This window comes from Athene cunicularia (genome assembly GCF_003259725.1).
Source record: "Athene cunicularia isolate RWA chromosome 4 unlocalized genomic scaffold, athCun1 chr4_part2, whole genome shotgun sequence".
Taxonomy (NCBI): domain Eukaryota; kingdom Metazoa; phylum Chordata; class Aves; order Strigiformes; family Strigidae; genus Athene; species Athene cunicularia.
Genome location: NW_020799099.1, coordinates 22,379,082 through 22,395,008, shown reverse-complemented (window position 1 = coordinate 22,395,008; position 15,927 = coordinate 22,379,082). Strand labels below are relative to the sequence as shown.

General features: G+C 35.6%; 1 protein-coding gene across 3 annotated transcripts in view; it reads left to right on the top strand.

The window, feature by feature from the left end:
- The window catches only part of CCSER1 (coiled-coil serine rich protein 1), a 646,489-nt gene that overhangs the window by 524,456 nt on the left and 106,106 nt on the right, over positions 1-15,927 (top strand). Inside the window, exon 10 of one of the 3 annotated variants that reach the window (XM_026847666.1) lies at positions 10,710-10,756. The exons of the other annotated variants lie outside the window; for them this stretch is intronic. Within the exon in view, the coding sequence (XP_026703467.1) occupies positions 10,710-10,756 (47 nt within the window). The remainder of the gene's footprint in view (positions 1-10,709; positions 10,757-15,927) is intronic. 3 annotated transcript variants of the gene reach the window in all.

Sequence of the window (15,927 nt, the reverse complement as noted above, 5' to 3'; positions counted from 1 at the left end):
GAGATCTGAATCATCCAAACAGCAGAATATTTTCTGTAATATGCAATATATTGTAAACAAAGTCAGCTTATTTTAAGTATGTGTATGAATTTCTCTTTACTTAGCAAAAACCAAATAGATTAATCTCAACTTGTTTTAGAACTCCAGAAACTTGATGTTAGTTTTCAGTCCTATCTCATAAAGGTCTATAAATGTATGCAGTGTAATTTAAAAGCAAGTAATATAAACCATTTCCTGTAACCTTGATTATTACTGTACAAAAAATTCTCAGAAGCAAGCTAGCAAAACAGATAAAAGAGAAAGCAGTGGTCTGATAGGCTAAAAATATCATTAGTACTATTATTTTTTTAATATACTATCAGAATAATTAAAGTAAGATTTACCAGTTGTTTTTATAAAAGCTTTTCAAATTTATCTTTTAGCAAAATGTAGCTCTTTTTGCTGAACTAAAAGTTTTCTAAACTTTCAAACCCACATTTAAGCTATTTTTTGACTCAATAAATCTTCAAGGATAGTTCTATCACAGAGAAATTATCTCTTTATGCTCATGTCTAACCAGCCATTCTTGTCAGAAAGAGCATCTTTGCTAAACAGCTGCATAAACATTTGGGATACTGTTGTTATCAGAGGAATTGTCCAAATGTGCATGTTTTTAAAACATACCATTATCCTTGGATTGATAGCCTGGGAAGAGAATTTTGAATACCGTATAATACACAATCTTAATCAGCTGTCACGGCATGTCAGCCACTTACTTGTTTACCAAAGCAGCATCCACATGCAAAGAGAAGTTGATTACTGTAGTTACAAATGATAAAACATCAGGAAAGTACTCTTTTCAAACTAAACTATAAGATAGAGAGGCAATATAGGCTGGTGAGTATTCCCTGGATATTTGTTAGAGAAGATATTAGCAAGGGTTGCACTACTTAATGTTTCTCTAACTTTTGTTTTAACATAGTATTGGGAAAAACATAATTTTGAAAATAGTATCTTCTGCAGTTCCTTCCTATGATTTACATTTCCAATTCTGTGTTTAAAGTGGAGCAAATCCCTTCTTTCTGTTTGCCCTGTAATTTAGGATGAAAACGTTTTCTCCTTTTGAAATGTAAGTAAGTTTATGCTGTAGAAATTCCTTGAATCAGTAAATGCTGCTGCTTAACCATCTCCTCTTTGGAGAACTGGGGCATGGCCTTGCCATTTTACTGCCATCTTACCATCCTAGCCTCATCTGGGAATCGATTGAGCAAATTCTTGGGTCCATTAAATCTGTTTGTGTTTGTTACTTGGTGAAAGACTAATATAAAATGGCAGATCTGACTGACTGGGGCTTGCTGTTGAAGGAGGAAGAGCATCCAATTAACTGGCGAAGTTTCAGAACAGAGCTGGACAAATCATTCCCAAAGAAACACACAAGTACACAAAGCTTGTCTGAAATGTAGTTCAGAAAAGCTGAAAGGCACACTAATGACCCAGTTTCCAATGAAGACAGGCCATGTACACCTGAAATTTTACAATGTCATACCTGGCTTTATTTCAGGTCATAGCAGATGGTGCCAGGACTTTGAAACTTCTGGATGCAACTTAGGCAACTCTGGCTAAAAGACAAAACTTTTAAAAAAATATTTGAAGGCTTCTCGAATTCAGAGAAATTTAATATATGAGTTTTCCAAGTCTACCATATCTCTGTACATACATCTGAGTCAAAACAATTCTAGTCCTGTCCCTACCTCCTTTGTTGTTTGAAGACAGCCCTACTAGACTTGAACACCGTGTTATGAATCCTCCTTCAGTTCTGAGTAAATCTAAATTTTCTATCATTTTGGTTTGTTAGGCAAATATGAAGTAAAACAGAGTCCATGACAGCTGCTGTTTCTCCTTTTCATAAAAGTTCACCATTGAAAACCCAAACAAAATCCTTGAAATGTGACTAAGCTCTTAAGCATTGTAGTATTTAACCTTTTTGTGACTCTGTGAGACTATGAGGTTGATTAGCATGACTTTCATTTCTGACAGTTATAATGTGCATTCAGTTGTTTTGCTACAGGTGGAGGTTTCCTTATTCAGGTATCTGTCTTTAGGATTGCCTATATTACATGCTAACGTAGCTCTAAACCAGCTTTCTCACCAAAGTTGTTCTTGGTCTAATTTGCTACCTTCTTAGAGTATCAGCTTTGCAGCAGGGTTAGAATGGTGTTTATGGCTGTGGGCTACTGAGATAAATATCTTGGAATCCATTCCCTTTCCAAGAAAAGAAGCTATACCTACAGCTATTTTCTTTAGATTTTCTTCTTAAACACTGATACTCTTGATAGGTCTGTGATGCTCATAGCTGTGTTGGATTTCAGGTGGGGTAAAGGACATTTGTGTCACTCTCATAAAAGAGGAACATGAGGAGAAACATATTTTATCCTTCTACCTGTGACAGCTTTAAACACCTATCCAGTCCTGCTGTCTCCAATCCTGAATCTCCAGGAAATTCAGAAGTTCTTGCTCTCACAAGTGGAGTTCCATATTGTGAACAGACATCCCTGGGGCTATCTGATATATGATATAACAAGCAATGGAAAAGGAAAAAAACAACCAACCAAAATATAAACATATTGCCTCCTAACATTGAAAGACAGTTGATATTTTTCACTACGAGTGAAAAGCCAGTTTAAGAAAGTAAGTCTGCCTGGGTTAGAAACTAGAAAAATGCTCAAAACCAATTATTCCTTCTCACCAAATAAATAACTTTGTCATGAGTGAAATGTCATTTCAGAAGGTTAAATTGCTTCTCATATGAATTTTTGCTTGATATAGAGGCACAATTTCATTTTTCTCACCAGGAGATAGATTATTGTTTGATGGATAATTGGATTAAAAAAAAAAAAAAAATGCATGGGAGAGATGCTAACTGAACATCCTACCACAATGTTTTCTCAATTATAGCAGTTCAACTTTTAGGTATTCATCACCCTTGACACTTGTTTACATCAAATTTTCGCTGGAAATACATACAGCGGATTCCCACTCACTGTCTTTTTCTGTTGACTTTATCATGGATGGACTTGAAGAAAGTAGTGTGTTTGCAAGTTACTCTAAAGGTGGTGAACTTCAGAGCACTTCAGACCTGTTCAGCGAATTAGTCATGCTATACCAAATCAAGTGACCAATCTTCTCTGTTAGGAACAGTGTTTCTCTGTATGTTTTCTATCCTCTTGTTACAGATGAGTACCTGGTAAATGAAAAGCATCTCTGTAATTGTGTCTGTCTCATGAAGACATTACAAGTTGCAGAATGAGATGTAGAAATTGAACTGGAATTCAGTAGGAACTTAATAGGTGGAGGAATTTTATGGGTTTGGGTTGTTGGTTTTCCTGGGTGATATGCTGTCTTCTTGGACAAAGGGATCAGCTGTATGGCAGGGTTGCTCTGGCTTCTGTAATGCGAGATCCTGCTGGGGCTGTACACCTGTCACGGTTTTAAAATAACACTGCTGAGCATGCTCTAAGTGTGCAATATATTCTCTGTGTGCCACAGCTCATAAAACTGACAGCATCATCAAGGATGGAAATGGCATTTAGTTCAAACTCTCGGACATTGCCAATTTCTGAAACTTTTATGATGAAAACTCTTCTACTTAGCCGTGAGGCTGAACAGAAGAATTAGCAAGATGGTACAAATCACAGTATACATATTGCCATAACTCTTGGATGATTTTCAGTAGGAAATCCAGACGTAAAAACTTGAATACCTTTCAAAGTGTTTGCACATGCATTTTTACAAATCTGTGCCACCTATTATTCAAAAGAGTTAGCAAACCCAGGTAGATTTTTATCAAGCCTAGGCTTGGAAGATAAATTCTAAGAGAGAGAGTGAGTCTGTGTGTCTGTATCTCAGTAAAAAAAAGCAAATGTGCTCAATATGGCCTTCTAGGTCAGTGAAATAACTGAGCTAATAACAGGGCACGCTGTTGCACATAAAACCATGCTATTTGACAGCTGTAACTAATTGTCATGTTCTGACCTCCTCCATGGAGGACATGGGGTGTATGCATGTAAATTGAAAAGTCATCACAATTATGCAATTATTTAAAATATATATGCGTGACACTTCCATGTTGCTATTGCATAATAGTTTTCAACATTATGCTGTTGTATGATCTTTTGGAAGATACCTACAAAAAGATATCTTTTCAGTTTTGCCAATAGGTCTCTCTTTGTTTTTCTTTCTGGTATTACTGGGTTGGGTTTTTTTATAGTTAAAGACCAGAACTATAACTGGTCTATAACTGTCCTTATTATGCAGTTAATGCAAGATCTATGGCCAATACAATATCAAAAAATCCTGCAATTTTTTCATAACTTAAAATTCATAACTATGATTTTATGCTATAGAAAGTATGAATAAATATGGGAAGGGGGAAGCTTTCCAGAAGGAATTATATAAATTAAGTGAAATGTTCGAAGTAAGATCAACAACTTTTTTTTGTCTGATCGGTATCCTCAGAGAGAAACATGAGACACATCTTATTTCTGAGCAATATCTTTTAATTTACATCCGCTCAACTCATTAGCACAGTAAAAAACAAGATCTTGTACTAGAGCTGATGAAATAATTGCTGCAAGCTGAATGTTTAGACACATTGTACAAGTTAAATGTACAAAATTCACCCATTGGGATCCCTTGTGCCCCCGATTTGTCATTCACTCCCAATTAGGAATTTTCTGTAGAACAAACAAACAAAAGTCCCTCAAGGACCAATTCTTCGAGATGTTGAGTGTATTGAGAAGGCAAACATCCATTGCTTCAACTGAAGTAATCTCTCAGAAGTTCACACATTTGTTCAGACTGACATGCTGGATTCTCCTATACCCACGATAATCATTGAGGTGTTTTGATATTTTTCCATTATTGTTCTTCTCTCCACCACTATTTATTTTATTTTTTTTAAAATGAGTTTGCATTACGTGAGATAATCTTTGTATGGTGCAGAGTTGGGTATTTTCTATACATTTACACATAATTCATAATGGTCAACAAACTCTAAAGGACTTTTAGAGTCTATTAAAAAATTTAATGTTTCTCATAAATAGGTCTGGAGTTAGGTCCACATCAGTGTGGAAGCTGGAAGAGAGCTATTCTCTTGCCGCTTTCCCTTTCTCCCCTGAGTAGCTTAGTATAAACCACAAGCATGTTATAAACTGTAGCAGTCTGCAGTAGGTCCTAGCTGCTACGCTAGCTTAGTGTAATCAGGGTACCTAACTGCATTTTTCATGCTTTTCACAGGCTTTTATTGCTGAAAATTTTGAAATGCTTTCAAAGAATTTGCTTTATTTAACACAGATGAGGGTCTAGGCTCACTGAAGAATCCTGTTTACAAAAAAATGCTATTCACCATCCTTTGCAATGCAAGGAGGACTTGATGTATACTGGACTCCATATGGAATCCTACTAGCAATTTTCTTAGTCCTTTCTTCTTCAGTCAGTCTTATTTTTGATGGTATAACTTCTTCATTTCTTTTATATTATAACAGTAACAGTTTGGGATGAACCAGTGATAGATATGGTTCTACATATTTATCCTCTGGGTTGGTGGAAGATGAAATATTAGATACCATTTTGCAATTACACTGCTGTCGAGTTTAGGTTTTATATGGTGAGAAGCAATACAATATTTCAATAAGAAAGTATGTACTAGTGTTAAGTGGGTGGAGGGGATAATTCTGATGAAATGAAATCTCTATAAAAGTCTGTGCAAAACTAATTCATCCTCTTGAATAGCTGCTGCAGTGTACCAATGAATTTAAGTAGCAGCCTTGAGGTTTCAAGAGGAAATGAAGGGAAGTTCATTCTTTGCCCAGAACAACTTCAGAGTAATGTTAATCACTATCCTGATAAAGCAGCTAAGCAAACTCTACTTTTCAGATATGGTTTTAATACAGCAATGTCAGCAGACTCTGTGGCTTCAAACAGGGGCTCGTAGAAGATGCTAGATGCAGGTGCTTGCCAAAATAGTGCATAAAGCGCAGTGTTTGCCTGCTTCTCTTGCCATTTCTTGAAGGTACCTGGCACCCAACTCTAGTTTTACAGGACAGTTGGATTGCTGTTGTGTTTTACTGAGGACGTGACTGTGTAGAGCTAAAGGGTATCTTGTGCATGAATCTCTAATGCCCAAAGCACTCCTATTTTTACGTCAAAAGGCAAATTAAAAGAGGAACTTAGTGAGTTTAGAAAGGAGGTTTTTTCCAGTCAGCAAAATTACTGGAAATAAATGGATTGATTAATTAAAATCAGTATGCCCACTTGTGAAGTAAGGTACTCAAGCATGATATATATGAGGAGTTATTTCGCCACACAGTTTGATCCCTTGCTTTGAGAATTAAATGTAAAAGTCTCATTCTCAGTCTCAAGGTTGAAAACAAATCCTTGTGAGCCTGCCCATTAAATTGCGTCCTGTCACTTTCCCCAAGCATTCAAAACTTTCAGCGAGGCCAAACTCACAAATCCTTTTCTTTAACCTCCAGTTTCTGTGCTGTCACTATCTGTGGAGTTAACCCTCATGAACATTTACTAATATGAGTCTTTTTCCAGCCTTCCTATAAATGTCTCGCTTTTACAGTGCCATATAAAATTTGTTGACAAAAGATTAAATGCTCAGTACTTGCATGCTGGTTAACCATCATAGCAATAATTAATTGTAACTACTTTCTTTCATGCCAAAAGACTTACTATCCATGCTCCATTGGAGAGATAATATGAATTGTTTTACAAAATGTTAAGATATTTATTTAGGGCTATATCTTTAATTTGGAGGTTTGTTATAAAGTGTCAGGAAATCTATTTATATCAAAGAAGTATTTATAAACATTCATCTTGCAATGATTCTTATGGAAGGTTTCCAAGTGGTTATTGGACATTTCTAGAGAAAAACATTTTTCTTCCCCAGTAAAGAGATGTAGCCAAGACAATTGTGAACTGTTCAAATTAAGACATACCAAGAAATGTATTACTGATGATATTAATGAAAGAAAATGCATGAAAACATCGGGAAAAGAACAAATTGACTTTCTAAAACAGGAAACAAGACATATCTTTTTGAGGCAACCACTTATGATTTCATCTGGGAAAAGTAGTTTATGGTGTAGGGCAGTAGTTAACAAGGATTCTGAATTAATTCATAGGCAAACGGGTAGGAATCAGTGCAAAGGAATGGGAAGTGACATGTAGAACAGAATTTACTCAGCAGAAATTAATGAAAGAAATTGCTACTTGATGCACTGAACACAGAACATTGCTGACTGACAGAGCTGAAATGGTGTCAGACAAAAAAATCCTCAGAGAAATTGATCTCATGTTGTTTTCAGTCCCTTTGAGCCAGTCAGGTGAGGAAGAGTCCCCTTCAGTTGCTCCCTGGAGCAGCTGATCCTGCTGCTGGATGGCACTCCCCTGATCCTCTGCTTTTTTTTTTTTTTTTTTTTTTTTTTTTTTAGGGATTTGTACCTTTTCATGTTGGTGTTTGCCTTTTAAATCTTACAGCTGCTAACAATGTCCACATCAGCAGTGAGAACAGACTCTGTAGGACTGTGGGAAAAGAGGAAAAAATGCCTTCCAGGACTTCCTCTAGACTACCAAAATGAATGAATAAGTAGCACAATTTCTCTATGAGTGAATTTCAACAGCAGGTAAAAAGATGTGCCAGCCCCTCTAGAGTATTGATATATCCATGTGGGAATATGATGTAGGTCCCCATACAAAGGATGGAAGAGTAGGGGGGTTCAGGGACACCTCTAAATTATTCTCTGGTCTCATATTTTTATTGAAGTGATAATAAAATCTAAGGTGGAAACCAAAGCCTAGGAATGTGATGTGTATTTTAATGACAGTGGGTTTGCCTCGGGTTGCTCTGTCAGTCCACGTTGAAGCCCATCTGTTCAGGTAGCCAAGCAAACTGTGACAGAGCTTTGGGTGGCTTCAGCAGGACCACTTGAACACAGCCATTTGCTGAATTTGAATCTTGATTTTTCTGTTGGTTTGCATTTGGGATTATTTTTACTCATGAGATCATCCCTTATCAGTCCTCAACAGAGTTCTTGAAAATAATTTTTAGTTTCAGTTATAGGTGACTTGGTTAAACACCATTTGTTTAGGGTTTTCATTCAGTCCTTAGTGATATCCAATTAGTAGTAGAAGGCATTTAACTTCTATCAGTTAATCATGGCTTTACTGACCTACCATGAAAATTTTAGCAGAATCTCTATTTGAAACTACTGCCAAGCTTCCCAGTTTTAATGAAAATATTAGGAAGATATCACAGTAGTTTTGCTGCCTGCATCAGTAGATTGAACTGCTGTTTCATCCTGGTGCCTTGACACTTCGTATGCTATTACAATGGGTTTCACTTCTTTGATTTATATGTGACTTTAGAACATAAGTTTTTGTGAGAATCTAGGTTTTAGCTCTGTGTTTTATTTTTAGATTTATTTTCTTGGTAATTGAAAGCTGTGATGGTGCAGCAAGGAGAGTGATAGCATAAAATTATCAACTTGCAGTGATTCCACATTTCACTTTGAACCATCAGTTGGCTGTATTATATGTAGCAATTTTGCTTTGAAACATGGAATTTCAGTCTATGATCTAATTATTGCTGATTTAGAAAGTAATTTAAATTAATTTGAAAATAGTAATGATTTTTCAGATAAATCAGCTGAGTAACAGGAGAAATGGATTATATTTTTCATCGTTACGTGGTTGCTTTAGTTGTATTTGGTTTCTCAGTTTTATTCATTTGTCCTGCTTTTCAAATTACACTAGTAAAATACATGAACCAAAACCCCTACATAGCACATAAGGCAGATACAAACTCAGTTCTTAATGCATAAAATTGTGTAAATTTTATAATTAATTTATTGCTTGTTTGCTTCTCATATTAAAGGACTAATGTCCTAAATTTAACATTTATTTCCAAATTTTCATAGTTAGATAGTGTTCAGAAAATGAGCATGATCTGTGTGTATACAAAATATACAATATATAAAACCTATATAGTATACACATACAATAATGTGATATTAACAGAGGACATACAGATAATATTGGTAAACAAAGGAGTACCAATTCAACAAATATTTTTTTTTTTTGCAAATGTAGTAGCATTTTTTTTTATTATATTTAGGCTAGTATTTTCCTCTCTAAGAAATTGATATTCAGAATGAGAGATTATTCCAGAGATTTGAAGATTCAGCAATCCAAGTAATATTAACATCTTTATTTTCTCATGAACCTGTATTCTAACTAAAAAAACCCCAGCATAATAGGAGCCCAGTCCTTATGGTTGTATTTCTAATTGTGAATCTAGAAAAGCAGTCCCTTAGCTTCTTTCATATTGAGCACTGTCTATACATAAGAGGTCACTGCAGTTAAATATGCAACCCTTTCCTCCCTCTACAGTCAGTAATCTGTACCCTTAAAGAAAGAAGAACAACAAAAAAATTACAATAAGTAGCAACAGCAGATCCTTATAGTGTAATTCCTTTTATATGTCTTTCTATTAATGCCTTTCATCAGTGATTACATCTTGGCAATTGAATCTACTCCTTAAGTGGACCAAAGTATCTGAAAATTTGTAAATTCAATTTTAGTGTAACAGAGGTAATTAAAACACTATATATAAATGACAGATTAAAAATGATGGTTTACTGTAATTCGAGGTTATATGCAGTCTTATTTTTCTGGCTGCGTATCTCTTGAAAGGCTGACTATGGGAGCTGTGAAACGGTCTTGCTACTGCTTAACTTTGCCCTTGATTTGTGGCCAACAGTGGTTAATGAGGTCTCTTCCCTTTGCTGCCTCCCATCCCTGCTCCCTGAACCACAGCAGATCCCTTCCCTTCAGTTACACTACGGCCTTTTCTAGGGGGAGGGAGCCTAAGCACAGCAGTGAAGGAAGAACAAGAAAGAAACAACAGGAACCTCCTAAGTGGTATTTCGGCTGAAGAATAACATTATGGGGAACCAAACTCACCTAAAGCCAAATCACACCTGGACTGGGCTTTCTGAAAGCAGATGGATCACACCACTCGTGTTTAGCTCCCCTCAGGTACCACACTGAACCCGAGAGTCAGAGCTTGGCGTGATCTGTGCTTCTCTTATCTCTCCATTTGTTTCTTCCTCACAAAGTAGTGGGACTGATGCTGTTAAACGGAAGATATATTTGGGGGTGAAGTTTTAGTGGAGGTGTTTCTAATATATATATTTATATATATATAAAAACATCTATCCTTTTTTTGAATTTTAAGATAAATTTTAAATGGCTCTTCTCATATTGATTTAACCAAGCTTTTTCTCGAGTGATTGCAGAAGTGTTGAACACCTCACTCTATGTGTTCATAAACTAATGTAAGTGTAAGGTCGAGATACTCAACAACAAAAACCCAATTGCACTCTGATGACAGTCCACAGACTGTAATACTCTAATAATGGAAGGTAATATCAACTGAAATGTTATGTCCAGAGTCTTTACTGCAGTTACAAGTGTAAAGTAACCAAATGTCAGAGTTAAGTCTGCAAAGAATATTAGTTTGGTTTATAGGTCTTCTTTGGTATGTCCGTGAAGGTTCTAGTCATTCATTTTTGTTATATATGTTTTAATACTTTTTCTTCTTTTTTTTTTCTTTCTTCTTCCTTCCATCCTTCCATTGTCATGTGTTGCATTCTTGATTACAGTCTGTGTAATCGTACCACCGTGTGAAGGCAATTCCCCACATCACCAGGTACAGTGTCACATGTCTCTGTAAACATGTATGTGTGTTTTCAAACGTTTTCAGTGTTGTGCATGGTCATATATTTCTTTTATGTTAACTTTTTTTCTTCCTCTCTTCCTTTCCCACTGGATATGAACTAACATTTCTGCAGAAGAGCGATTTTTAAAATTAATTTCTTTTTACAAAAAATTAATCTAATACTCTTGAACAAAGTGCTGTTTTTCTTATGATCTAGAGAGCACTACTACGCAGGGTTTTGATGGCCATAGGTCATGGCCTGGACTCTGTTATCTTTTTAGTGGATTAACATCTGCGATGAAGTTTCATTTTTGAAAAATCCCTGCGCTACGTTATTCAGTTAGTTTTTATTGTGATTGTGAACAATTTATATTAAATGCTTCGTACTCAGCTGTAGTTTTCACCTCTGTAGTTGTAAAGACTGATGAATCAATGAGTACTTTTGTCTCCCCTGATTGTTCTAGTTCTAAGTAGCCAAACTGTCATTCATCAGTGTTTATATGGCTTTCAGAAACATGTTTTGTGCAGATTGATATATGGCTAGATGTTTATTTATTTATTTATTATTGAAAAAGTAGCAAGATCCTGAAGATACTCATTTACATGCAAATTTTTATAACTTTCTAATGATATTTCTGAACATCACTGGCTTGTACCTTGATTACTTTTGCACTTTGACAGAAGAAAATTTCATTAACGAGCTGTTGCAAGTAAGCTGTCGTTGGTGATAGTGGAAAACCATGTTTTACAACCTCGTTTTCAGGAGTAAAAATTAATGTAATTAATGAATGTGAGCTCATGAGTTTATGCACATTTATTATACATGGACATGTTAAACATGATTGATGTGTTTCTAAGCATTCTTACAAGAAATAAGAAAGAAAGTGTTCTTTCTAAATGTATCTTACTAAACCCAGAGATGGTGAAAATGAGTATAGCCCAGTTGCTTCTGATGGTGACACATCTCATACAACATTTGAAATGCCAGTTCTTTCTATTCAACATTTATTTTGGAGCAACTTACAGTCCTTATGACTCCAAGCATAATGTAGCCAGAGGTATAACATTTTCTGAATGAGAAGAAAAATCTTGAAAATTAACGTATGACTATTTCTAGGCTCTTAGGTCATCTCTCAGCTTTTCCATTCTTATCTTGAGTGTCTTTGCAACAACTTTAACAGCATAATAATTTTCTCATGTTTAAATTCCTCTTCTGCTAGGAAAGCAGAAGCTGTTTTGTCTGTCCCTTCAACTTCAGACTGTAAAATGGTAATAAACATTAGGAAGTCAAAAAAATGAAGTGGCAAGTAATTCTTTTAAAGTAAACTCTGAAATAGCTGGATTTATCTGTACAACATTTTATCGTATTGAGTGATAACATTTAGAGCTGTTAAGGTTCATCTCAGCCCCTCATTGACAAGCTTACATAGCGTTATTCAGGATGTTTATTGCCATAAAGAAGATGTGGTCCTAAATAGCTGCAAGCATGCAAACTCCCAAGGTACATTACTGCAGGGTCAAACATAAAAGAACTAACATTGCTTCCTTGTTATGTTCCAACCTGTATAATTACATTACCTTAATGGATTTTCCTTACTTATTTGTAAGGTAAGAGATGTGGGATATAAAATTAGCTATTAATTGCCACTATTAAGCCAATGGATAAGGATCATGGTTCAGTTATGGTAATCATGTGAGGTAATAGCTTTGTTGTGGTACCTGTAGAATCACATTTTGCAAAAGCACAAATGTAATTTGATTTAAATAATTAAAAATTGGTTCGTTTTGAACAATGACCTTCTAGAGAAGGAAGAACTGGAAACACTGAGATAACTAGAGGTGTAATGGATGTACAAATAGTTGTATGAGTGTAATTCCACTGGTAGGTTTGGTGATTTTTGCAAGCATTCTTCGATTCAAATTGGTAGAGACAATTCCACATAGTAAAGAGTGTTTGGGTCACAAAGGTGCATAGTATACCTGTCGTGTACTTAAAATAAGATATAAATCTGGGAATTTACACATTCCACTTTTACTGGGGTTTTGCAATCTCAAGATCACTTCTGAAGTTCAAGCAGCTCCTTTTTCAAGTTGAGGACCATATAATTCCAGCAGCTGTTTGTGGGGGGTTTTAAGCATAAATAATCTTTAGTCTGTTGGTCAAAGTTCAGTAAATTGTAGGCACTGAAAATTATTTTGAAAGTGAAGATATATGATAATGGAGGAGGAGAACAGGATCTGGATGAAATACTTTGGTCTGGATTTTGCTTCTGTGAACAGTCTGAGAACAAACAGCAAAGCCTCATCTTGTAGCACTAATTATAACAGTGCTAATAATCTACAAAATAATTCTACCTATTTTTTGCAATATATGTTGCCTAGTAAGAGAGTAGGACAATTCACAAAAAAGTGTTATTATACTGTCTTGCTCATGAATTTGCAGTGAGTTGAGAAAAAGAAAATTTATGTGTAGCTACTGTCATTTAAATTCCGGTCCTGGTAATGTAAGCCTTCTCTGATTATAGTAGTTAGTATTATATATTATATAATATTAATTATAGTTAATTGTGTATTATATATCAGAAATATCCCTTAAATGATTGCATAGAATATGCTAGCATTTTTAGATGTAAACTACTAAATGAGGCTATGCAAGGTGTACTATTTGTATTTGGCCTATGCTACAGAACTTCTTGTTCTGTGTATTTTCACTTCTAAAACCTTCGTCTTTGGTCACATCTTGGCAATTTGAGCAACCTCACTGTGACTGTATGGATATGGCTATTGTAATTTAAATACTTAATGTTTTTATCAGTGCTGGTTTTAATTATTTTCTGAGATATATAAGAATTTGTTCATGAGAATGGACTGTCATATAATTAATGCTGTACGTTTTCATTAAACAGTATATCATTGGTATTTCAGGTTATAGAGATGTTACTCTGTGATGAAATGATGAGATTTCAAAGGCTTTTTTCACCCAGATCATTAAAAATGTGCCAGGGGATTTTCTGAAGAGACTGTTTTAGATTTATGCAGAGCGTACTAAATTCTAAAAAATTCCCAAACCCCCAAAGACTTAACTTAAACGAGATCTCTCTAGTTCCACTCATGAAGCAGCTGAAATTGTACAATTTTGTGGAAAACCAAGAAATCAAATCTATCCGTAATTTTATCTCATAAAGAAAATATTACTCAAGTTTCTCTGAAAATGTGCCTGTAGGTGAATTTGAAATGCACTGGGAGTATGAATGCTTAATGGAATTAAGTGCAGGCACTGAATCATGGTGTTCTCTATTTACATTATAGTATCTTTCAAAAAGACTAATTTTTGTAACTCAGAGCATTGGTCCCTTTTGTTTCAGATCTTAATGAAACAATTCACCTTTGGCACACCACTGTAATGGACAAATGCCAGAGGATAGAAGCAAAGGGCAGCATGTTTCAGTAAATCTAAACAGTAGATAAATGATATTCAAGGTCAATTTCAGTGTCATTCTTGTTGTTTTCAAGTCTAGTAGGAGTCCTTTAGAGTTCTTAATTGGTGTTTGTCGGCACAGACTGGGAAGAGGAACGTGTCCCGATTTGCTTGGTACATGCTGCTGCCCTGTGCTGCTGCAGTTAGGTCACCTAAACTTCATAGAACTATTGACTCTCTTGCTGTTTTTTGCAGTTCTAATTTCAAGCAGTTTATTAAATGCAGGTGGATTTCTCATGGCTCAATGTATTCCTGTGAGCCTTTAATAATTGGAATAATCACTTTATTTCCATTGCCACTCATCTAAGCTATTTAAGAAGACACTACAGTAGGCTGAGGCGGTGAATGTTTTCTTCTTTCCAGCCGTATGTCTGTCATGCAATATAACTGCAAATCAAAGCTTGACAGCATGCCAATTACTACTTCCAAAATGTATCTCTCCCACAGATACTATTTATGCATTCTTAATTAGCCATCAAGATTTTTTTCCACTGGAGGAGAACAGATCCACGTGCACACCACCACAGGAGGTCTTAAGGACAAGGATGTCTATGTCCAAGGCCCCAGGTCTGCTTCTCAGTGGGACATTCTGCCTTTTGGTAACAATTTACATTTTAAGATAAGAATAGGTGTTTGTGGCTTGTCATTTCAGGTCATTTCCTGAAGGAGGAAGTGAGTGAGTTTACACAGGATCAATATGAATAAAACTTTATTCTGGGAAAATGTACTGCCTTTTCCCATGCTCACCGTCACAGTATTCACAGAGTGCTGATGGGCCTTTGAAATTGTCAGTAGTTAGGGATTTCCAAAGTAGCAATTCTGTCTTATTTTGGTTCCTTTTGTTTCACTTCTTAAACTTTTTTTTTTTCATTTCACATATTTCATAGGGGAAAACATGTGCTTCTACTAGGTTGTCTAACCAATCCTTATTGGTTTCCTCAAGTATTTTAATGTATATTATTGTAGAAACAATTAGTTTGGCAAAGACCCTTAAGATCATTGAGTCCAACCATAAAGTAGAAAAAACCCACATGTATATATGTCTGCTCAGAGGTATAGTGCTTGCTTCAAATAAATAACAAGTTGGTGAGGAATCAGTGAGAGATGTAATGGTTAAATGTAGTCAAATGTATTTGTCAGTAATTGGGGAAAAAATACAGAAGTTAACTGGGCAGTATGACAGAGAAGGAACCATGATGGACAAAAAAGGTTGTTACTGCTCATTCAGCTGACCTGCATAGAACTTAGAGATTATAAACATGAGGATCAAAACAAAAGTTGCTATTAAATCATACCTTATTTTAAGGAGGATTTGGGGTAAAATCAAGATCTAAATACCCATACTGTTATTCAAACTTTTACTCGCTTCTTCTTCTCCTCTCCTCAGTTGCACATAGCTCTAGTGGCCAGCCTCACTTTAAATGCGGTTTCTTGTTTTAGTCAATTGCTGATCTTTGTAATGCCAGTTTAGGACTAATGTCTAGTAAGTGCCCTCACCTCAGAGGTCTTAAATTATGCTCTATATCACTTGTATTCTTTCTGAGCCCATAAATCTTCTCTGTTGCAGTGGCACAGTATCATCAGGGTGAGCAGCAAGTGCTCTGCTCTCCCTGACCTTCTGCCAGTACCAGGCCTCTTACTGGAGCTTGAAGACGAGCAACTTCAGTCATGCAGCTAAGGAGGA